Source organism: Polyodon spathula, chromosome 21 (genome assembly GCF_017654505.1).
Source record: "Polyodon spathula isolate WHYD16114869_AA chromosome 21, ASM1765450v1, whole genome shotgun sequence".
NCBI classification, from domain to species: Eukaryota; Metazoa; Chordata; class Actinopteri; order Acipenseriformes; family Polyodontidae; genus Polyodon; species Polyodon spathula.
The window spans coordinates 29,510,754-29,536,029 of record NC_054554.1 but is presented as its reverse complement, the minus strand read 5'-3'; the positions used below and the strand labels follow the sequence as shown (position 1 = coordinate 29,536,029).

General features: G+C 44.3%; 1 protein-coding gene across 7 annotated transcripts in view; it reads left to right on the top strand.

The window, feature by feature from the left end:
* Positions 1–25,276, top strand: part of LOC121296205 (testis-expressed protein 2-like) — a 44,147-nt gene that overhangs the window by 12,326 nt on the left and 6,545 nt on the right. For 2 of the 7 annotated variants that reach the window (XM_041221500.1, XM_041221499.1), the window contains exons 2-8: positions 6,224–7,895; positions 13,807–14,007; positions 15,112–15,457; positions 15,654–15,904; positions 16,347–16,487; positions 17,727–17,826; positions 23,618–23,753. In XM_041221500.1, the coding sequence (XP_041077434.1) occupies positions 6,249–7,895; positions 13,807–14,007; positions 15,112–15,457; positions 15,654–15,904; positions 16,347–16,487; positions 17,727–17,826; positions 23,618–23,753 (2,822 nt within the window). In that variant the 5' untranslated portion in view covers positions 6,224–6,248. Of the gene's footprint in view, positions 1–4,193; positions 4,296–5,232; positions 5,352–6,223; positions 7,896–13,806; positions 14,008–15,111; positions 15,485–15,653; positions 15,905–16,346; positions 16,488–17,726; positions 17,827–23,617; positions 23,754–25,276 lie in introns of those variants that run through there. The other 5 variants (XM_041221498.1, XM_041221494.1, XM_041221496.1 and 2 more) reach the window with 4 other exon arrangements.

Below are 25,276 nucleotides of genomic sequence, written 5' to 3'. Positions count from 1 at the left end.
GTAGGTTGCATGGCAGGAGTCCAAGCCCGGAATTGTTTTTTATAAAATGAATCATTTTTTCTGCAGCAGAAACCAACACCCAACTAAACGACTTTTAAGATGGAAATTTTCCCAGTAAGTGGCAAGCAGGCTGGAGTCAAACTGCAAGAGAAACCTGCTGTAGGGTGATTTTTAACAGAAGTGTTAGTAATCCCAGTACGAGGCTGGCGAAGTCCGATCAGAGATGTGCTGCTCTGATTAAATTGCCATCACGCCTGGGCAGTACAGCTGTTTGTTTTGTTTTATGTAAGTCTTTTTGGTCCCTGTGGGTAATTTGGTAACATTACATTTTTTGTTTTTGGTGTAACTGCAGAACCCTATTGAAGTTTTTGAACAGGGCCAAGGGACCCAGTTTTGCTGCAATCTAATTTTATCACACATGAGAGCTGCGAGAGTACAGACGTGGCTCAGTGCATGGGATCCCAGCGACCCTCCGTTACAAACACCCCTGTCCTCGCCACTGACAGAACTGACGAAGCGCCCGGGGGTTTGCACCCATTGGATTTGATCAAGACAAGTGTGTGTGGGATTTGATGTGCATTTGACTATGGCATCTGTCTGGCAGGAGTTCAGTTTTGCTGCTCCTCTTGGCACAGTTCTGAACCAAAAAATATTTTGCACCTGCAGAAAGGGCATGGCTTCTATCTAACTGTATCTCTCATTAGCTACCTCTGCAACTTTGGGTGTCGCTTGAGCACCCTTAATGGATGTGGCATTCGAAGGCTGACCACACTCCTGGTTGCCTTTGACACACAGAGACACACGCAGCTGTTGCGAGTCTCCGCTGTGTAGCAGTCTTTTTCTGTTTCTCTGTTGACAAAAACAATGCGTGGAGTCAGCCTGACATTTAACACACTGGCTGGAAAAGAATGTTCTCAGAGTCGTTCTCTGTATTAATCAGCTGGCAGAGGCATTTTCATTTTGAATGCCCTTGCTATTGTATTGTGTTGGCAGTCATTCCCAGTCTTTCTGGGTTCTGTTCCTCCAATATTAGCCTCCCTTTACCTGGCTCTTTATGTCCCTGTATATGTTTACATATAGTTGATTTAGTTTTTGTCGCTTTTGAATAACATTATGGTCTGACATTATACAGACCTCTAGAATACCCAAAACAATGGCACATCTCCTTTTCACATTATAACTGTTCTCAATGCACCCTATCCAAACACCTGATTTAATCTCACTTTGGCACTCTGTACGCTGACCTCTGTACGTTTTTTCTGAGCGCTGACTGTCCTGCTTCCTTGGCTCCTGTATAATACCAGGCTGTGTGCTTGTTAGTATCTAGGTTAGTCATCTCTGTCCCAGAGCAGCTCTGATAGACTCATCAGCCTGTGCAGGAGCAGAGAAGCGCGGTGTTCCTCGCCGCTCCGCAACAGAGCAGCGAGTTCAGACCGACATGTTAAATGTCAACGTCGCATTCGCTAGCGGAGTGGAAATTTGTTTGCCGCGTCTCTTCCACTCGGATGACTGTCTGATGACTGTTTAATTAACAGACCGGTGATTGACGGACCGCCTCCCCTGTCTTGTAGCCGCTGGGTCACTGCTAATGGAATTTTAAATGAATAAAATGGAAGGGTTGATTTGCTGTTTCTCTGAGGTGTCTCTGCCTTCAAACTTGGCGGCAATGTTTCACAGACCCCAGTTAGCACTGATCTTGGACTAGTGACCATACCCACAGTCAGTCAGCTGTTGTTGATCGGAGACTGTGAAACCAGCCTCTAATCATGATATACAGTATTGGTAGCATTATTAAAACGAAACTTGTTCAGTTTTCAGTTTCAATCTTGAATTTCATTGCATAAATAATTTAGAAATACCAACCCGTAATTTTTTTTTGACAAACAGTTATTGGTCCGTACTATAAATAATCTGTATAATACATTTCAGTTTTCTGGTGAGCCATGGGCTGTGATGAGCTGCTGCAGGGGGTGGAGGTGAAGCAAAGGTTTTTGCTCCAGCCTCCGAGACTTCAAAGCAGACAGTCATGTAAACTCATCTCTGGAGGAATCGTCGCTCCTCCCTGCTAATTGCAGTGCGCTGTAAGCACTGCCAAGCTAGACGCCGCCGCTGCAGCGCAGAACATTCAAGTAGGGAGAGTGATTGTATGGAGCTATCATTGCTGCATTATGATGTTCATTTACAAAACACATGGGTATAGTACGCCTGGTTTGAATCTCTCTGTTTAGGAAGGTACGTGCACATCTATTGTGTACAGCATGGCCATTTTATTAGGAATTTGTAGGCACAGCAGCTGAATCACCTGATGTGGTTTTCTATGCCTATTTAGCAGTACAGATGGCTTATTTTTTGATTTACATTTGCTACACTCTGAATCCTATTTAGGCAAGATGCCTAATCCAGAGAAATTAAAAAATAAATAGATAAAACAGCACATTACTTTGAATCGTCTTTACTGAAACACTAAGGCTAACTGCTCAGTGTTCCAGCTTAATAAATATTATGGGGCTCTGACCTCAAGGTGAAGAATTACTGAAAGCGAATTAGTGTTCTGAGCCATCTTTCTCTTTCGTGTGTGAAATACAGTAATACTGGGAAAGCAATTTCTGAATACTGACAGGACTGCTGTACATAATCCTCTGCCCATGATGTCTGTGTCATCCAAGCGAAGGCACATTACTGTAGTGCAACCTAAACTAACCCGGACTGTAGTAAAAGGTGTGCGTTGTCTCCTGGGCTGGGTATTCTGATCACTGTTTGCATGTAAACACAGTGACTCATTTTTACAAGCAGTTTTTTTTATTTACATCTTCCGCTGGGAACAAGCTGTCCGTGTGTGTTTAGTTGCTGTGGTGTTGTTGCCAGACTAGCACTTTTCCAGTTAGGTTATACAGTTTAATGTGAACAGAGTGGAATCTTGTTGTTTTTGTTTTCAGATAATAAGTTCATTGTTTAGTTTTTTTTTTTTTTTACCGCTGATGCAAGCAGCATGTGACAGGCCTTGACAGAGCCCAGCTGTTGCACAGACAGCATCCACAGCTTAGCCTCCCACTCTCAGGGCTGCGATGTGATGTGCCGGGGCTTGGAAAGGGTTCATATTGGAGCACACTTGTTTTTGTTAAAGGCTTTGATTAACATTTTAACCATTCCCGTAACTTTTTAAATAATCCTTTTGATTTGCAGAATTTTAATAATCTTTCTCTGCATCTGAATCCCTCATCTCACCCCATAGAATCCTAATTGCCGGCTCTTTTTTTGAGTGCTTCCTGATTGTAAAAGAAATCACGTGCAATGCAGTGACCTTTCAACCCCCCCACCATATCATGTTAGAGTATTTCTTTGACGTACAGAAGTACCCAAAAAGGATATTCAGGAACAGTGAGAATTATTACATTTCAGTTCAATTTAAAACATTCCCATATGGAACTACTTGGCCAAGCAGTACACAGTAATTTGCATCGGAATATTGTTTATCAAATGCGTAAAACCTGTTTATCTTTTCTGCAGGTCAGTAAAAGGGGACCGCTGTACTGGTAGAATAATTAAAGCAGCATTTGCCTAATGTACAGTTTGCGTAGCCAAAGGATCAAGTCCTAATGTGAGTTAGGATTCTACGTTTGTATATTCTTCTAGCATAAATTAGGCAGGCGTGTGAGTGTTAATATATATGTGTGTATTACAGTGATCTAAAAGTACATGAAATTACTGTATGCAAATACTTTGTTTTTTATTTTTTTTAGCACCTACAGTATGTTCTTCGTTCAAACAATGATACATTTTCAGCGATCCAAGCTTTTTATTCAAACCGTCACCTGGTTACTTTAATCAATCATATATATTTTTTTCTACTGCAGTGCAATTGATGACAACGTGGCTTTGTTTTACTGTTCCTGTCAAGGCTGAAAATGTAGTTGACAATAACATTGCATGCTGTTAAAAAAGCATGCACAGTTCCAATGTGGTGTATTGTAACAGGGGGGTGCAGCTGTATGTATTAGGGGATCCCCATACTGGTTCCAGTGCACACTGCTGCTGCTTCTTTGTCCCACTCCTGTGTCTGTGAGGTTGGTCTGGAAAGGAGCAATGTCGTCTGTCAATGTTTACCTGAAAGTTAGCTATTGATGAAAGCCCTTTACTGTACACCAAGTTAATATTGACATGTTAGGCAAACCGTGTCCTGATCCCTGTAGATCAAGCTGTACTGTTCTGTTTCCTTTCTTACCTTCCATTCTTCTTGCTTTTGTTGTAGTGTTTTTTATTTCTCGTATAATCTACTTGCTGAAGAAGGTATGTAGGTATGCATTTTGCTGTCTTCTTGGAATATCCGAACTTGGTTTTCCTGGTAAAATAATGTAATTAAATACACAGAAGGGTCGTTCTGTCAAGGAAAATGTTTTATGTTTTGAATTAACGTCAACAGAAGGTCATTGTTTCCGATGGAAAGCCTTCAGATCAGGTCACAAATGTAATTAAAATAAATATACAGCTCTCAGTGTTTGTGGGTGAAGTGATACATAATTTGAAAACAGCTGCAGTCTATATGTGTTTTTGCCGTTGGTTCTACTGATAATGAAATGACTTAGAAATGAAAAATGCACATCAGATAAGAACAACAACGCCACTCTCTATTACATCTGAGCCCTGTACATTTGATCATGAGTAAGGTAGAAGTTACAATCACTGATGGACATGCCACATACTATATGTACCCAGAATACAGTAAAACCTCTTTTGTTTTACCGTGTGGAGCTTGGAGTGCCGCTGGCCTAGCCATTGTGTTTTCTGAGGTCAACGAGACGTCTTATTTTAGAATCACTGCAGACAGACAGAGACCTGCGGGTCCGGCACAGTCGCTGACAATGGGGTCTCAGTTAATGAACCGGTAAAGATTACTTTCAAATGCAGTGCCTGCTGAATCAAAACACACCCACTCTTGTGTGGCGATTGGGATAAAGATAACACAGTGGACTGCTTTGACAAATGTATATGTGGTTGCTGTTTGCAGTCCACTTTGCATTATGTTAAATTACATTACCAGTCTTGACTTTGTATTTTTGTAGGTTTCTTTGTTCAGGATAATGGAGAGGTAGGTGAAGGGAGCAATGCATCCACTGTGTAAATTAGTTTTTTTTTCTCTCTGACTAGCTCTCTGTCTGGCAGCCTCTGACAGGTGTCTGCTTGTACTGAGAGCTGCTGATGAAAATCTGAAGAGAAGGCACTGCAGCAGCAAGCATGGCAGGGTGTACTGATGGGAATGCAGCTTCTGATACATTGATGGAAACAAGACTCCTATTACATAGCATTCATCCGCTCCAGATATTAATACGAGCTTGATTAGCCACAGTGTACAGGTACGGTAACAACCTCAGGTGTGTCTTATTAAACTCTTAGTAAAACCAGGAATGGATCAACCTGCTATGCAACGGGAGTCTTATTTCAATCAATTTGGAAACTCTTCATGTACCAGCGGATTGTTTTGAAAGGGCTTTGCTTTCTTTTTTTTTTTGGCTTTATTCGTTACTACTGGCTGCTGATTTGCTGCATCGTTCAGGGGCATGAGACTTAATTTGCATAATCTTGTTAAAATGAGGGCTTGATGAACACCTGGTGGTTTGAGGATGTCGGTGTTACATGGTGGTACACGGTTTTAATCCCCCCTCGGCACTGTGTGTGTTTAATTTAATGTTGCACACTTACTAGGTTTATTATAGCCATGTTTTTTTCTAGACACATTCTGTTAGGATTCACATAGGTGTTTAGGGAGTATCCTGGGTATAAAGGGCGTTGTCATGATTTCTCAGCCCCCAGTATTTCAAAACACATCTTAAGCAGAGGGGACTGTGGCAGACGAGAATCGAAGTAACCTGTATTGCTTGAGTTTCCTGAACACAAGCCAGGTCTCGGGTTTTGTGTGGAGAAATTCTGGCACCCCCAAATGATTCCAAATAACCAGCCAGCCAGCCAGCGAGCCAGTGTCTGGCAGCCAGCCAGATTTGGAGCTTTGCAGATTTGCAACGCATGCCTGAGGGAGGGGGCGGGCACTGGGCAGCTGATTCATGCGGCTGGTTCTGTTTTCTTGCCACCTTTTTTAAAACCAGACCAATGGGATTCTTTGTGAAAGCCATCAGTTTAGCCCAGCAGTAGACAAGCTCTTGGCTATGTTTCATGTTTGATTCGTACTCTTTTCATTTCTTTGTCTCTCTCTTTATTTTGTTTTCTGCAGACTGTGACACATCTGTAGGACTGCAATGACAAGTCCGAGCAGTAGCCATGCAGAAAGAACAGGTGCAATGTCCTCGAAGCAGCCGGCCACCCCCAAACTGCAGGTCCAGCGCTCCCTCTCAACAGAGACCATCACCATCCACTTCTCTGCCTTTGGGAAGGAGGAAGAGGAAGAGGAAGAGGAGCTGTACAGAGATTCTTCCCCTGAGGAGCTGAGCGACCAAAGCGTTGTGACTGCCCTCGAAGCCAAGGAAGAGCTTCAGTTTGAGCATGATCCCACTACCTCAGCTAGCGTGGCTGTCCTGCCGGTGGCCTCATCAACACTATTCTCCTCTTCAGCAGCAGCGGTGCCATGTGAGTTCTCCACCTTCCCGTCCATGCCACACGCCTCCAGCACAGCTGTGGCCATATTGTCACCATCGCCAGCCCACGTGATCTCTTCGGCAAGCTTGGCGAGCTCATCCTGGCCTTCGGAACACAAAATAGTTACTGCCGATGCCACCGCGAGCACTTTGTCCTCCTCTTCCTCCCCGTCCAAATCAGCAGCCCTCCCCTTCGCCACTCCTGTGTCCACCCTCCCCAGCACCAAGCCCTTCATGAGCCTTGTCAAGTCTCTCACCTCTGATGTGGAGCACAAAGAGACCTCGCTGAGGCACCGGCACCTGATGAAGACACTGGTCAAGTCCCTGTCCACCGACACCTACAGATCGGACACGGACTCTGTGTCGTACCGCTCGCCCGACTCCCGGCTGAACCTGCACCTCTTCAAGCAGTTCACTCAGACCCGCAGTACGGGCGGGGACTCTAAGACCGCCCCCTCGTCCCCCCTCACTTCCCCCTTGGACGGACGCTCCTCGTTCTTCAAGGTGACCGAGGTGGAGGCCAGGATCGAGGACACCAAGAGACGTCTCTCAGAGGTGATCTACGAACCTTTCCAGCTCCTCAGCAAGATGATGGGCGATGAGAGCGGCAGCAGCAGCAGCTACAGACCAAAGGCATTGTCTTCGAGCGCCTCCGAGCTCTCGAACCTTGCCAGTTTCAACGGACTCCTGGAGAGCAATAACAACTACAGCATCAAGGAGGAAGAGTGTGACTCGGAGGGCGAGTGTCTGCCGGGGGATTCGCTTCCTGGCCGGATTGAAAGCTCCTCAAGCTTGGAGGAGCAGGGGAGAGACGCGCACCCTGACACTAAAAGCCTGCTAGGCGGCGGCACAAAGAAAGTAAGGATACCATCTTCCTTGATGGAGAAGTGCTCTCTGTCTGCGCTGGCCAGCAAAGAGGAGGAGGAGTTTTGCGAACTGTACAGTGAAGACTTTGACCTGGACTTCAAAACGGAAAGCGACGGGCTCAAAACGGAGGCCTCCAGTGCAGTGGCGCGTAAGGAAGGAAGCACGGACGTCTGCAGGGAAGATGAGCCCGATGTGGATGATGAGCCGCTGCCCAGCATACCTCTCAAAACCTTGCTCGCTCTCGTCGCGCTTGTGTATGCCTACTTTGTACTGCCTTTGCCTACTTATGTGAGCGGCCTTCTGCTGGGAGCTGCGGTTGGGTTCACGATCACTGTCGGGGTCGTGTGGCTGGTGGCGCCCAGGAGCTCCGCGCATCTTCGCAAGCGCAGGGGCCACCAGTGGAACACCGCACACTTGGATATCAAAGAGCCTGGGATCTTTAAGGTGGGTGTGCCATGCTCTTTGCTCAAGCCAGTTTGGCTCAATGCTTGTGCTTCAGATCGAAGGTTTTCAGGCATGGCCCAAGCACGAAATTAATTTTAAGCTGTAAGCCAAAACCTTTTCTTTAGATTAGCTTGGTATTCCCACTGAATATACTTGTTGGTGGATCTGAGCTCAGTTAAGCCCTATCGTTCAGCATGGTAACCCTAGAACAGTGCACAGCATTATGCACTATAGGGGGGAACAGGTTAGTTTCATGCCAGGTCCTGGTGGGACTTTCATGTAATCATGAAACCAGAGCAACTACTTTATTAAACCAGGAGACTTTTACTCTCCAACTGGGGTAAACTTGTCTGCTGTAGATGTAGATTTAGATTGCAAAAAGTAATTCTTTTGACAATGAAAAGGTCTAAGAAGTGTGCTGCTGGGAAATTGGACAAGCCCTTTGAAATAGCTTTCCTCTGGCCCTTGCAATGCATTATTAAGCACTGAAAATGAGCACCCCCCACCACCACCACATTCATCCTGTTAGCAATTACTGTTCTTCTGCGATTGGCGACAGATTCACCCGCGAGGAATCCCTGTAACCTAATCTGACTGTGCTGCTTCCCCTGTAGGTACCACCCTTATGATCGTTAAATACATGCATTATATGCATTATATATAGATAGTTTCATTTAAAATATGCAGCCAATCCCTGCTTTTCCCAGGATTCACGTTCATTGTCTCATTTTAAATGAAACTTCTTATATATAAGTTTCATTTAAAATATGCAATCTAATATATTGCAATATATTTTTTGTATATGTATCATGATATGTTGCAATTAAGGAAAACGTATGTTGCACTGAATATATTTTCCAATATAGTGAAACATCTCTTTTCCAGTGTACTGTATTGCACTCTGTTATTTTTGTAAGGGCATGTAGAATACACAGTATCATCAGAGCAGTGGAAACCTGCTGTTCCTGCAGTACCAGAACCAAAATGTTTCGCTTCTTCTGAAAGGAAGCGAGAGAAATGATTCCGAATGTCCGAATGAGTGTAGCATTATTTATAACACTATAATTAAGACAGGAAATTGACGTCCTGTCAGGAGCTGAAACAGAATAGCTCTGCCATGAGGAAAATGTCAAGTTCAGAGTGTGACCGGGAGCCACAAAACCAGTGGGCATGCTTGCACATGTGATTCTGTGTAGAGTTGTATGGCATTGTGCTGAATCTGCAAGCTGAACTGAAAAGATGCCAGTTTCTCTTCTAGCCCTTATGAAAGTTTACCATGGTAATTTTGCAGTTCTATGCTTTCTCCATTGTTAATGCATGCATTTACCATTATTTACCCTGATTTACCATGCTTTTTAATATGCTTTACCATACCTCTCTAGGCTTTACAATACTGAATTGTGCTTTGCCATGCTTTAACTGTGTTTTATTACACTCTGCTATGATTTTACTATTGTGAAAACGTATAACGGAGCTGCAACCTTTTAATCGACTACGTAGATTTCTTCATTAGAGGTCCATGTTGATAAGATCAGCTCTAAAGCATGGTTAAACATTAGGAGCACAATGAAAGCTACTATTCTGAAGCAGTTAATATCAGGGATGTGTGTATTTTGCTCACAGTGACATTGTGGTGTAGTGTGAGGTCCTACAGGTACTGTGTGTGGAAGCTGTTGTTGAAGGTAGTAAACACAGAGTTCGGCAGGGTAGTTACTGGGTGTGTTTTACTGTCAAGGCATCAAAGTGGAATTTCTAGCGTATTGGTTTTATAGTGTGCCTGGGGCAATGTGCAGCACTGTAAGTGAGGGTGCAGTATAATTGTGCTTTGCATTGTGCATTTCCTCCAGGAGTGTTATTTTTTTATTATTTAGTGTTGAAATTAATATAGTGGGAGGTCGTGATAATATGTTCGAGCAGTACCGCTTATACACAAGAGCGTGCACTAATTCTCTTTTAACTGGTTTATAAAAACAGTTTAATGCAGCTTTGTGCACACTCACATGGTTTTCTCTGGAACATACTGTGCAGACTCTGTGTCGGTTCTTTAAAGATCTCAAACACTGCAAAGAAGATTCTTTCAGGAGAGAGAGATTGGGATCAAACTGGTCTTCTCAGGGCCTCCAGAGATACAGCTTTTCTACAGATCAGCTGCACAGAATAGATTCTAGTTAGCGTCTTGATCTTCAGGACTCTCCCTCTCTCTCATATGCCTCATCAATAATCAGCTTCAGCACTCGGTTTCAGACGGCATTACAAAAACGACAGCAACCTTAAATTGATCAGAATGATTGCAACCATAGATTATAGAGTGCCTTGTTTTAAGTGGATTGTGCCAACTCTAGACAATGGCAAGGTTTAAACTACCTTCCTAGCTCTGTACTGCAGTCACATGCAGTCAACTCTGTACACTTTTATTTATTTTTTTTTAACATGAGAATGATCAGTAACGTATTGACGTGTTCTCTCAACCATGAACAGATGCACAGAATAAAACTGGGTTTGCTCAGTTAAAAAAAAGAAAAGGATATTGAGAAATCAGATCAATAATTATAATTAAAAAAAAAAAAAAATCCATTTATACTGAAGACACAGTTAATGATCATTGCCTTCCTAGTACTGTAGCATATTAATAAGAAACACTTGCATTGTTTAGCATTTAGATTAAATGCTGCTCAGCCCTAGCTACCTATGAATGCAGTGTCGGGTATTATAGAGAACTCAGAATCTCCCGATTCCCCTTCGAATGAAGCAATGCTGTAGGGTTATGCCGTCACTTGTTGCAGGAGGTGGCCGGTCGCCTGGCAAATCCTTGTTAATGAAGCCATTCAGCTGTCATTTATTTCCTTTCTGAGGGCGGCCTGGGCTTCAACAATAAAGGAGCTTCGGGGGGATTTGAAAAAAAGGTAACCGTTCATTAGCTTGTGTGAGTACATTTGCAGATGTTCGGAAATGATCGTTCCACGCTGTCGGCCTCGACTCTGGAGAGTCATTGAAACCGACAGAAGGGAGATTGGACAGGGCTTACAACGAGTCAGCAAGAATGAGTCCAGTTCCTCAAAGATGATGGCATTAAAAAGAAAGCAGCGCTTGAATTAGGGGTGCTGTGACTGAGTGGATTGGTAAAGGGATATGAATGAGCGAAGCCTCATTGCAGAGGGATGTGTCACGGCACGACACCAGCAGACAGGACTGATGGAAAGCAAAGGCAATGGAAAGCAATCAGTGATCAATTTTCGCTGAAATAAATACAGATATACTTTGTGTGTATCTATAGATGGATAGATAGATAGATAGATGGATGAATAGATGATGTATGATGATGTTGAATGTAAAAATCAAATGCCAAAGAGGCGAGGGGTGTGAAAAGAAATCTATTTTTTTTTGTTTTCCAAAAAGCGTTTAAATAATAGTTCAAGGCTGGGTTCAAGGAAACGCACCAGTAGAGCAGACTTGTCCACGCTGAAAAGGCAGTGAAATGAAATGATTAAAACATGTCTTTTGATGGAAGCCGCCCAGAGGAGACCATTCAAACCAGATGATTGTTGCCTGCTGTCTGCTGGCACTCACTGTCTGGCTCTCTTCTTGCTCTGTTAGATAAGCTGTAATAATACTAAAGCAAGCGCCAGCTAGGAGAGTAACATTTTCCATACGGACGCTGAAATATTCACCTCGTCGAGAGGACAAGCTTCTCCATTTCCTGTTGTGTTTGAAGTTGTAAAGTGAATACCTCTTCTCCTTTTCTTCCCCCCGCTAAACAGATCTCTCTAACAGTGGAGGCATGCTGATCAGTGCACGCCTTGCTGCCTATCAGCTTAAACAAATGAACTTTTATTTCTGATTGAAATGCTGCATGGAATGCAACCTTTTACCTGCCTTTTCAAGGTTTGTACGAAAAAGGGTTCAGCCATATGCACAAGTGTATGCAGGAACGGGAAGGGGGTGCACAGTGAATTGTGACGCGTCCAGAAGGTCAGTTCCATTAAGAGAAACATTGAAATGAGAGTGACACCTGTAGATTAGCTGGTTTGGTGATGGTTCTGTATTCTTTTTCTCTGCCCCACTGATTCTGCACTTAAAAGCACACAGAGCTCATAAAATAATTACTACCACTTTGCAGGTCTTGCATCATCACATCGTTTTAAGCCTGGGTTTGATTTTTTAAATGCTTTTTTTTTTTGTATCAGTTAGTGGTTTATATTCCTGCACTTCCTCTGAGGTCACATGATGAAGGAGCATTGCAGAGACAGTGAATGTGAATTCTGGGAAAAGCAGGGATTGGTTACTGAGGATGAGCCAGCGTGAAGGTGTTGCTATGGCTTCTGGGAAGTGGAATTATTTTAAAAGGAAAGAAACAGTTGCAAAAAATAGTTAGTTTTTTGGGGGTTTTATTTTGTTAAATTACTCTCATGATTCTAATCTAATTGGCATTTGGGATTCTTTTTCGTTGTGTTGCTCGCTGTCGCCTCCACACCAAGTGGTTGAGTACCCCACTTTCCCCCTGACTCATCGCCCTTCACTGTGCTTTTACCATGTCATGCAGTCTGTAAGTGCTATTTAGTGGTGGTTTCAGTTTGAATCTGTGAAATCCTTGTTAGCTGGTGGGCGGACAGTAAGGGTTATTGAGCGCTGTGTGCACTGTAGGGAGTTCTGTGTTGACTGTGGATCTCAGTCTGATGCAGCTGCAGGGAACTTGAAGAGAAGCTGCCTTGAGGTCCTATTTCCAAAGAGTTTCATCTATTCTTTAAGTAACACCTTTTTTGTTTTTTTAAAAGGAAAAAAAAAATCAAGTAAGTATAACAATAATATTATATATATATATATATCCTATCTATAATTATCCTATATATATATATATTTATATAATTTGTTTTTTATTTTTTATTTTTTTACAAAATGAGATACAAAACACCTTGAGAGTGTGGAAGAGAATTAGAAATACAGAACTTTTTTTGTAGTTACAGGTGTTTGGAAATATCTTTGAAAGTACAGCCCCTGGTGTGCGTGAGAAAGCCTGCCGCTCGATGGAAGCCGGGTTTATGGGTTACTGTGCGCTCAAGTGCTAAAGCTGCAAAGCATGGGAGCTTTCGCTATGAGCTGAGCCACAGCTCCGACTGGGTTAGCCATAAAGTTCGAGCACTGTTGGGTGTAGCATGCAGCTGGGGGTTATATGTCTGTTATGTGAGGGAGGGTGCATGCTCATTTCACAATTGCTGTATACAAACTGGGATGCAAACTCCTGCTCCATTGTAAGGACAGTGAGCCCTGGAGGGGAGGCTGGATCTGACATCTGTTTGAGGAAAAATAATCATTTGCTTGTCACACACAGTTTAACGAACAGAGACGAATTTTTATCTCTGCCGGAGTCCTGCAGCATTTGTTTTGGATAAGAGGCGGGGCTGGTCTCTGTTCTCCAGGGATCGGTAGCCCCGCCCACCTCTGCTCTGGATTGCTCGGCGTAAAAGCGATTCTGGCTTTAGGCTTAAATAAGAAAAAGAGATGGACAGAAAATAAGGAATAGCCAGGTTGCATCCCTAGCATGTATTCTATCATGTTTGCAGTATGTATACGCTGCATCTCCCTTGTGCAAGTCTTATAAGTAAGGCAGATCGGACAGCCCCCAGAGTGGCTGTTATAAGCAGGTTTCTAAGGTGATAAAACTAGGTGAAACTTAAGTCAAGTAGACAGACATTTTAGCTAGTGCCTCACCATAACATACATAGGGTTTTTAATAGAGTTCTAGGAATTACCAAGAGGCTTTGTTTGCAGATCTCAAAGTGCGCTGATGAACGCGCTAGCCTGAAACGTGTTTGTAACACTGAACAGATTCCACTGTCTTTATAACGGATTGCAGTTTGCCCTGACAGTTCAGCACTGCACACTTTCTTATCCCCGGGCTCTCGCTTCTCTACAGGGCTGGATGAATGAAATCTCCAGTTACGACCCAGAAACATACCACGCCACGTTGACGCACTCTGTCTACGTGCGACTCGAGGGGTCCACGCTGAGGCTCTCCAAACCCAACAAAAACATCTCCAGGAGGGCGTCCTTCAACGAGCCCAAGCCAGACGTCACCTACATCAGCCAGAAGATTTACGATCTCACCGCCAGCAAGGTGAGTGGCTGTGGGGCTCCTGCTCTGTTGTGCAGTATGTACAGGAGATGCTGTTCAGGACTGCACTCCTTTGCCTCTTTTGTGTGTCTCAGTGATCCATTGTTTCAATGCAAACCACATCTGATGTTCAAATGTTTTTGATATGCAAAATATCATTTTTTTGGGTGATTTTTGGCACAATGATATCATATTTAAAGTGGTTGCTTTACATAGCGGGCTCTTTCCAGAAACATTTCAATAAGGACACTTTTCGTATTCTTTATCACTACCTGGGAGTTGTAGTACATGTGTTTTTTTTATTTCAAGTTCTTTTGAATGTCTTCCACCATGAATCATTAAGTAGACGATACAACATTTACGTGTAGTTTGGGTTTCGCTGATGTGATCGCTATGGTCTTAATTGGTTACATTAATAAAAACACTTTGATGGAACATTTTACCAAAACTCTAGAATTTCTAGATCAGGGCCACTGGGTTGTTCTTGAGCCTTATATGTCTCCCTGAGCTTCACAGCGTGGCTACTTCTGATCTTTTACTGCATCTTCTTATGATTCTACTTGACATGCGCATCCACAATGTGTTAAAATTCTTTTCACATTCTAGCCTTGTATTTAATGTGTTATGCATTGCTTTTCACTGTATTTAATGTGTTATGCATTGCTTTTCACTGTATTTAATGTGTTATGCATTGCTTTTCACTGTATTTAATGTGTTATGCATTGCTTTTCACTGTATTTAATGTGTTATGCATTGCTTTTCACTGTATCTTGTAAAGCGCTTTGTGATGGTGGTCCACTATGAAAGGCGCTATATAAAGTAAAGATTGATTGATTGATCCTACTTCAAGTTTTGAATGGGTTTGAAAAAGCTGCAAGGACACTCTGTGGTTGTAGGTAGGAGAATGTACAGTCAAAATGCAGCATACATAATTTTAATGAGCAGAAAACTGCTGAAGTAGTGTCTGAAGCAGTAGCTGCTACTCTTCAGTCAGCTGCTGTTTAGTAAACGAAATTTTATTTGTATGGCTGTAGAAACCCCTGGTAATCCAGTCTGGCTATTTTTAGTTAACAGGCTATATATTTAATGTTGTTACGGTTTCCGCAGATTCACCTTGTGCCCCAGAGCCTGGCCCGGAAGAGGGTTTGGAACAAAAAGTACCCGATCTGCATCGAGCTGGGCAAGCAGGATGACTTCATGTCGAAAGCAGAGGCGGGGGGGGACAGGGAGGGAGAGGAGGAGAGGGTTGAGGCCGGAGGGGAGGAGTTGAAGCAGCCCCTGCTCTCCCAGGAGGGGGGGCAGCCGGCCCAGCCGCCCAGCCACAGAGACCCCACCCTGTACCTCTTTGGCAGGACGGGGAGGGAGAAGGAGGAGTGGTTCCACAGGATCCTGCTGGCTTCCAGGCTCAAGTTGGACGCCAAGAAAGCATCCAGCTTACCAGGAAACAAGCCCGGTAAAGAAAGCAGCAGCAGCAGCTTGTGTAAGATTGTTTCAAACTAAAAAACAAAATGGTAGAATACTGACGTGCATTTTATTTAAATGGTCCTTGCATGCCAAAGTTCTCAGCTCTTATTGGGGTCCCGTCATGCTGTCCTTCCCTCATCTGACATGTCCCTGAGCCCTGTTGCGTTTCTCCTTTGCTTTCCCAGGGTTCGCCCCGTCCCACAGCAGGAATAACAGCCAGTCGGGGGCGCTGACGCACAGCCGCAGCAGCAGCAAGGGCAGCGTGGAGGACGTAATGTCTCCACCCAAGCAGAAGGAGCTGGCAGCCAGCGTGAGGCAGAAGATGCTGCTGGACTACAACGTGTTCATGGCCAAATACATCCCCCTGGAAAGCAGCAACAGCCCTGCCCAGAGCCCAGCCCACAGCACTGACAGCAGCCCCAGCACCGCTAGCAAGGTACCTGCACCCTGCGCTCCTGCCAGGCGGTCAGGGCTGGGTAATCATACCCGCAAAGAAATAGTCAAATAGTGGTGCGTAAACATGCACAGTGCTTCACATGCTTAGGGCAAGGGTGTCCAGTCACGGTCCTAAATTCCACTCCAGGTTTAACAGGTAAAATGAGATCATTAACTACTTCAGGGTCAGGAGGTTTTGTTGGTTGAACAGTTTAGAATTGGGCTGGAACAAAAACCAGGAGTGGAGGTTTGACTACCCCTGGCTTAGGGTAATCAGCAGACCTTGCTTTTCAATGCTCACAGTCTCTGTGGAAGTGATAATGTAGTAATACATTTAGACCAGAATAAAACACTTGGAGTAGTCCTGTAGACTTGATGCCCATCACCGCAGCATTGCAAAGTGGTCTTAGCCAGTGCAGAAATCATTCTTTTCTTTTCTTTAGTTGGCAAGCAATCCGCTAGTGGAAGAGCCCGAGACCTGGGTCAACGCTTTGCTCGGGAGGATATTCTGGGATTTCCTCAGAGAGAAGTACTGGTCCGACATTGTGTCCAAAAAGATCCAGATGAAGCTGAGCAAAATCAGGGTGTGTATCTAAAGCAAGCCTTTTCAAAGGAATGCTGTCTCTGTTTCCAGGCATCACTTCTGTTTTATAAGAGCTCCATTTCTGCAAAACTACAAAGAAGTGCTGCAGAGTTTTTGCATCAGCTATCTCTGTTTCCCACTCACCATGTAACACAGCTGACAGTTGTATTCTTCTTTCACAAAAATTACGCAGATTGCACACTGCACAAAAAGTGTAATCTGACAGTATTATTAAAGATCTATTCCTGCACAATACTGTACACCATCAGCCAAGAAGCGAGGGTGATTCCGTCTGTGCACTGCCAAAGGAAGTATAGTTTGACGCTGGATTGATTCACAACCAAATCATTCGACCAGTGCCCTTTCATTCTTTAAGTACCATGCTGTTTCAAAAATAAAGAAATAAAACCTGCCACAGAATAAAATCCACAAATGATTAACCGAGGGATTCAGGCAAGCTGCTTACAAATGGCTACATCTCCCTGAATTTTAAAGACATGATTAGTGTGCTGAGCGAGTTTGCCGTTTGTCTTCAGGACAGGCTCGTTAATGCAGAGAGGAGGATAGCAGAGCTCACAGAGACACAGCTCACCCACTGTGTCTGATCTGAGGGGGGTGGTATCTGTTGAAGAGCTGGGTTCGTTCAGGAAGACAGAGTCTGAGGACCTCTCATCGGGGGCCTCTTTGAACTGTTTTATTAGGTAGTAGGGCGGAGGGGAAGAGGCTTGACGGATTTCAAGGTTTCCAGCTTGCTGATTCTTCCACTAGGAAGTGATCAGGTCCAGATCAATGTAGGAGCCCTGCTGTTTCTGTCACCCGTTCACATGTGACATCAGATTGAATATCTCTTACCTGAGACATAGGAACTTATTGGAGTCTGTTTAATTGACTTAAGCAATGGTGGATCTAAATATCACCGTATTTTAAATCCATTACCCTGTGTTCACACAGTACAGTGTCCTGCTAGAGGCTTGGTTTTCATTGCCTTGGCCCTCAAGTTGTCATCATCTCAGTGACAGTGTTGAGGTCTGTCCCGGATTCATATCGGCTGAATGAGATTCCATTATGTTGTGGCAGGAAAAAGTTGCTTCGCCCCCTTCTCAAAGTGAATATTAATTACCAATAGCAAAACAAGGTTCAAAACAGCTATTATAGCCTTGGTTTCTGCACTAAAGTAGTGATAATAACGATGATAGCAATAGTAATAGGTTACAATTGCTTGTTGTTTCTTGTGTTGCAGCTGCCATACTTCATGAATGAACTGACTCTAACAGAACTGGACATGGGAGTCGCTGTTCCGAAAATCCTGCAAGCCTCCAAGCCCTCCATTGATCACCAAGGCGAGTTGCATTAAAACAGCATGGTGGGAATGCGTTCAGTCCTGGGCCTGTCAGCCCTGCTTCAGTACTGCACTGCTAGAATCACAGATTACACAGCGTTCAGTCCTGGGTCTGTCAGCCCTGCTTCAGTACTGCACTGCTAGAATCACAGATTACACAGCGTTCAGTCCTGGGTCTGTCAGCCCTGCTTCAGTACTGCACTGCTAGAATCACAGATTACACAGCGTTCAGTCCTGGGCCTGTCAGCCCTGCTTCAGTACTGCACTGCTAGAATCACAGATTACACAGCGTTCAGTCCTGGGCCTGTCAGCCCTGCTTCAGTACTGCACTGCTAGAATCACAGATTACACAGCGTTCAGTCCTGGGTCTGTCAGCCCTGCTTCAGTACTGCACTGCTAGAATCACAGATTACACAGCGTTCAGTCCTGGGTCTGTCAGCCCTGCTTCAGTACTGCACTGCTAGAATCACAGATTACACAGCGTTCAGTCCTGGGCCTGTCAGCCCTGCTTCAGTACTGCACTGCTAGAATCACAGATTACACAGCGTTCAGTCCTGGGTCTGTCAGCCCTGCTTCAGTACTGCACTGCTAGAATCACAGATTACACAGCGTTCAGTCCTGGGTCTGTCAGCCCTGCTTCAGTACTGCACTGCTAGAATCACAGATTACACAGCGTTCAGTCCTGGGTCTGTCAGCCCTGCTTCAGCACTGCACTGCTAGAATCACAGATTACACAGCGTTCAGTCCTGGGTCTGTCAGCCCTGCTTCAGCACTGCACTGCTAGAATCACAGATTACACAGCGTTCAGTCCTGGGTCTGTCAGCCCTGCTTCAGCACTGCACTGCTAGAATCACAGATTACACAGCGTTCAGTCCTGGGCCTGTCAGCCCTGCTTCAGTACTGCACTGCTAGAATCACAGATTACACAGCGTTCAGTCCTGGGCCTGTCAGCCCTGCTTCAGTACTGCACTGTTAGAATCACAGATTACACAGCGGCTCCCCTTGCCTCTTCATTACTGTGTATGTCAGTGCATCCAGTTGAAGCGGGAGATGCAAGAATCGTCTTATTTTTGGTGGGTCCGTTCTTAAGAAGCCTTTTGTGAATTGTCTGCAGAACCGAAGGGAACTTTCAACAGCATTTTGGACATTTCAAGGGTTCCTCTTCTGTGGCATTGTGGTGGACTTTGTAAGAGGAGTGAAGGTGACCCGGAAGTGACGACACAGGAAAACCGGACGTGAGGTTGTAATCCAAATGACCCCGGTACCAACAATGGTGTCCTGGTCAGGGTTTTATTTCATTATAACACAATGAACAGTCCCGTATTGCACAAAACGAAACTAAAAGAACCACCACGAATATCAGCAATGGTAAATGTGGTTTGAAAATAAAGTGAATAAGTAAAATGTTAAAAATACATTTAATAAACAAAATAAAGCACACTTGTCGATCATCCGCAATCCTCAGTGGGCATCCTCCCGGCTGGCTACCTCGGCTGCCTCCCGAGGTGGGTTAAAGCTGCAGTCCTATACTCCTGGACAAACAGCAGATTGTCTGGGATTTAGCAAACCCTGCTCTGGATAACTCAGGTTCTGCTACAAAACACAAAACAACAAACAGATACGCAGCACGTCTCAGTTAAGACAGGATTGGAATCCTGAAGGTTGGAACTGCGCAGCCTAAATACTGCCGAGCCTAACCTCTGCAATCAGCCTGTGCCCCCGTCTCCGCCAGTCTGCGAGCACAACACAGCAGATTGCAATTGTGGGCCTCAACAGCCTTGCAGTTCCAAGTCGGGCCAGACCCAGAACCTCCAGTATCCCCAGGCGATGCTCGTCCGGCCTACACGACTCTGCCAGCGGTCGGGAAGATGGATTACGCCAGGGGTTCCTTCGTTTCCTGTCACAGGCATGCAGTACCTTTGTGACAGCGCTCCATCTTGTATGTGATGCATTAAAACACAGTGCAATCTGTTTATGTGACATACACAATATTTTACAGTCTTGTTGGAGAATTGTCAGCTAGCTAAAATGGAACGGTGTAATTTCAGGGTGGATTAGCGCTGATTTGCATAGGGTTTAGGTATGCAAATGCATTGAACTGAACGATGCCTTTTATTCAAGTAGAGACCTGCCATAGGGGCTGGCTGCCAAACAGATGCGAGGGACTGCACAGCACTGGGTAATCAAAAACAAAGGATAAGTGGAGAATAATTGCATTTGGCTTGATAACGAATCTCTTCCCTCGCAGTCTGTGTTCAGTGCTCCCAGCCTCCTCTGGGTCATGCAAATGCGTTTTTAATTTAATTTAATTTGTTTTTTTGACAGCTGACTCAAGAATTTTTAAAACTCGCGCTTAATAATTTTACACCTGTTGAGAAGACTTCTTTCCGTGAGGCCGCCTGTGGAGAAATGCACCATGGCTTCTCTTCATTGCATTCTCTGCAGGAAGCGATGACGACATTTGCTAATTCACGGTTTGCATTACTCATTTGTCATTTACCCAGGGCTGAACTGCCACCTTTCAATGGGCTCTCTCTCTCTCTGCAGCTCTCTGTATTTACAAAGTTTCAGTCTCAGTCTGGACCCCAGTGCACATCAATCCACATCACAAAGCCTCCACACAGTAACACTCAACTCTGCAGAACTGGCTGCATGTGTTTGAGAGGCACAAACACATGGGACAGGTAGTAATCGACAGCAGTCACACTTTATTATTACAAAGCAAGAAGCACAAGAAATGTGTAGACTGTTCACCAAAGCCTTCAAATTATGGCTGAAAACAAGCTTGTCCATACTGTTAGACTTATAAAGTATGGGCTGGCTGCGAACTGGGCACCAGGACCATTAGTCGATCCATGAAGGTTTAATTGAGAGCCTTGTAGAAATAAAAGCCTTCAGTAATGGATTAACAAGGTAACTGCTGCATCTCTATTGCCCCAGGCAGGTGGTGTTCCGGTCAGGGCGGTGGGCTTCGTTCCCCTAGCTGTGTCATGGAGGACAGTAACAGTGTTGGCATGGGGGTTGTCTGTAGAGTCTTGTCAGATGTAATGACCAGGCTGGTATGTTGGTCATGTCCCTGGTCAGCCGAGAATGAGAATTAGTTACTAAGAGAGAGGAGGAAACCTCATACAAGAGCATTTTGAAAATCTGTATCTGCTTTCATTTTCCTTATGTTTACCATGGTGTTTTAGCACAGTATTTTTTTAGTTTTCCAATGCTTTTCTTATGAATTTACTATACTTTACCCTGGTTTGCTATGTTTATTCATATGCTTTACCATACCCTGCTGTTCTTTAGCATGCTTACCAACGCTTTGTGATGCATTGGCTGTTCCACTTTATTGCTGCACTTCTAGAAGGGTTTCTCCTCATTTTTAGCTTCAGCGCTGTGGGTCCTTGCAGCGTTTCCTAAGCAGTGCAGTTGTCTGGAAGCGATTTCCTCTCCCAACATGTTTGTGCGTTGAGCGAGTGGAAATACAGTGAAACCCCGCTCAAATCTTAAAGGGTTTCTGCTTCATGCTGCTGACGCCACACACCTTCTGGTTTTGTCTGATTTGAAAGTAGGTTTATGTTCTACTGCGGTAATGCGACCTGGCTTAACAATATCGCTGCATGACTAAAGGGATTTAAATACAAAGACTGGATCTGACAGTTAATTCTATAATCCCTCCCTGAACTCAAAGTCGAGGAAGAAAGGTCTATCATATGGCAGGATGACACACCTTCCTGGCATTCTGTACCTTGAACCGGGGAAGGAACAGAGGAGGACTCTTGGCAAGTGTCTGTTCTGCTAAATGCTTTAATAATGCATTATGAACATGCTGTTGATAATGTTGATGATTCAAGCTGGGTACGTGTTTAGCTGTTTGCAAATAATAAGCTACTTTCACTTATTTTCATCCTTAAAAATCAAGGATTATATATTGTGTGTGTGTGTGTGTGTGTGTGTGTGTGTGTGTGTGTGTGTGTGCATGCAGCAATGAAACTCAAAAAGCAAACCCTCCCACAGTGTACTTTTCTGATGCGCTCCTAGCCGGATACCTCCAGACATCAAAGGTAAGCAGCTTCACAGAACCACAGACAATGGGATGATGGACCTGCAGTGTGTCTGTCAGCCATTGCTAGAGCAGAAATTGGGACCAACAGAAAGAAGCCCAGGGTAGTTGCAGCTTGTTGTTGTTGTGCCAGTTTCCAGTTAGGAATGCGATTCAGTCCTCTTTGCTGGGTGCAGCCCCAGTTCCTGGAGGTGATGCCTCTGTGCGCTTTACCACTGCTGCGCCTGTTCAGATCAGTCTTTTCTCATGCAAACCTTCCATCCTGTAGCTATGTGCCATAGGCCATAGTCTGTTGGCACAGTGGCACGGTTGCTGTGGTCTGCTGCTTCGTTTAGCTTTGTTGCTGAGCCTGGATTCAGACCTGCGGTGCGTTCGACCGGCCAGACAGGTCGATGCCAGCGAAGCTATCGCACTGTGCGAAATTGGAAAATTATCAGAATATAATGTGCCTGACGTAGGGGAAACAATGCAGTTGACAACCAGTTGCTTATTTCAAAGGAAGGGAAGAAAGAGCCCTCTAGGTGTCAGAGGATGTTTTGAATTTCTTCTTTTTTTCTTTTTTTTTGTGCAGAGTGTTACAACTAGAAGTCTTTTTTTCATTCAATGTCTTAAATGTTCAAAACTAATGAGACAATCACAAAATACAATTTATCAGTCTCAACTTGCTGGCTGAGCAAAACCATGTGACCAAGATGCCCCCTTGTGGCTGTCGGTGGAACAGCAGTTATTTATTTATTTATTTTTTGCTCCCTTATTTTAGATGCTCATTTATAACCTCCAGCTGCTGCAGGTAGTAGCAGCAGCACTTCTGCTCAGCTTACACCTGCAAGACATTTGGACCACGCTGCTGACACTAAAGATTTTAATGAAGTGCGTTGCCCAGGAGTACCAAAGTAGGATTTAAGTTAGATGGCAGAAATGTCTAATGAATGCGAAACATTACATCCACTGAGCTGTCAACCCTTCGATGACAGGCGTTGGTATCATCAAAAAGAAAGCAGCTGGAGGTTTGCTGTTTGTGCTTGCAGCAGGCAGCTCTTACAGCGGTCAACAGGTCTCACGTATATTGCTGCTGGAGTTAGTGTGGTGCTTATTCATTTTTTTATATGTGACGTGAGGGTGTTGATAAACTGGCTCTGAAAGGAAGACTGTGATTTGTCTTCATAGTATGTCTTAGTTATGCAGTGTGTCTTGCTATTCTCGAGTGCAATTTAAACAATGTAACGACTCTGCCAAAGCGTGTAATTCCGGATTAATGGGAAGATAGAGTGCATACAATAGGTTATGTTCAGTAAAGACAAAAATCAGGCACATGTTGGGGTTCAAATCTCCTAATCCACTGCCTCAGCTGTGTAGATTTGATTGCTTGTGCCGCTGCATACTTGTTAAGCACTTTATGTAAGCTGGTTTTGGTTTTGACTGGGGAGCAGTTAATTAGCTGTTTGAAGATGTCTCCTGTTTAGGTGGAATGGTGCATCTCTTGTGATAAGTCCCTTGAAAGGTGTTCACATGGTATGATTTTTCTTAAGACAGGAATTTTCATGGAGATTCCAATGCATAGCATTTTCACCCATTATTAAGCACAGTAAGCCTGGGAATGGATCAAAATGCAATGCAGCAGGAGTCTTTTGCCTGATTGTTTGCTCAAGATGTGTGTTTCGATTGTTTACAAAAAAAAAATCTTCCTTGCCAAAATATAGCTGTTTAGTGATGTATTGATGCATTGTTATGTTTTCAGGTCTGTGGATTGATTTGGAGATTTCCTACAATGGGTCTTTTCTGATGACGCTGGAAACTAAAATGAACTTAACGAGGCTGGGCAAGGACCCCGTCGGGGAGGGACTCGGACGAGTCGGGGAAATCGGGAAAGAAGGGTGAGGAGAGCGGCACGGCCTTTCGGTAGCACTGCTGGAGATCTGATTTGGAGCCAGCACTGCTCATAGCGTTTCAGTACACTAAACACTGCTTTGATGGGTTTGACACTTTGACACGTGGAACTCTACTACTTGTTTTTTATATATATCACTTTAGAGTGCCTGATTATTGTGCCCCTGATTTTTCTCCCTACTTTAGAATGCCCAATTATTTATTATTCACCCGCAGCGCACAATTCCCCACGCAGTTCAGGAGAACTGAAGGTTCAGCGGCGTCCTGACCAAGCCAGCTGCTTCTTTTTACACCCAGGAACTCAAGAGCCGATGTCAGCAAGCTACCGGGCTCTAGAGGACAGAGGCCAGTCCTCCAGGTGTCCTTCTCTGAGCTCACTAGGTGCCTGGCCAGTAGGGTCTGCTGTTGCGCGATGAGAAACAGTCCCTGCTGGTTTTGCTTACCTAACCCACTTTAGCACCAGAGCAGATGCGACGCTTCATCAAGAATCCCTGTGAAGGTTGTGGACTTTATACAGCTAGGACATGAACCTGCGCTCCCCTGACTGTATGACTCCCCTGCACACCACACAGCCAGGATATGACCCTGCGCTCCCCTGACTGTATGACTCCCCCTGCGCACCACACAGCCAGGACGTGACCCTGCGCTCCCGTGAGTGTATGACTGTCCTGTCATCTTGTCATTTTAAGCACGATGAGATCTGGTGTTCTGAATGCCTGATTTCCCATTGTTTTCTCACTCCCCAAAGTGGAATGCCACAGATTATGACTTTATCTTCAGCGTAGATTCATTGTTTTTGACACAGGTTATGTGATACAGGTAATATTGCAGGGACAGCTGTATATGTATTGCACTGCATTATGCCAGCGCTTACTATTCAGTTATAAAGAACATTTTAAAAGAAAATGCACACATAACCTTCGTGTTAGCTACTGTTTGTCACTTCTGTTAAAGAACCAGGGACCGAAAGCGGGCAGTTATATTTTTTTCAAGCTGAATGCTGTTGACAATGCTTAGGGCAATGCAGAAGAACTATGAACTGTGACCTATGCACTATGCACTATGCACTAACTCATTTTTCTCTGTGTGTCTGTTTGTGTTTTGGCTTCATCAATTTGTGGATTTGTATTTATCTGGTGAGTTCTGACCAGTCTCTGTGTAGCATTCCATACGCTGTGGAAGTCATGTTTTATTTTGTTATTTATGTAATATTTTGTATGATGTATTTAAACTGGAGTCAGCTGATGCTACTAAGACTGTAACATCCATCTCTGCAAACTATATTGTAAAATAGGTAGCAATGCTAGTAAAATTCTTCAAAGCATTATAGCATCGCTGCCAGGACTTGCCACCTCCAGATCAGCACCATGTCCACACTTTGAAAACACTCCCTGAGAAGCTGCTGTCATTAGTTACAATGTGTTACTGGCGCTTGACTTCCTTGGATAGATAGAGCAGCAATGCCTAATGTTGTTTCCGATGAACCAGTTAACCTTCCCCTGACTGCACT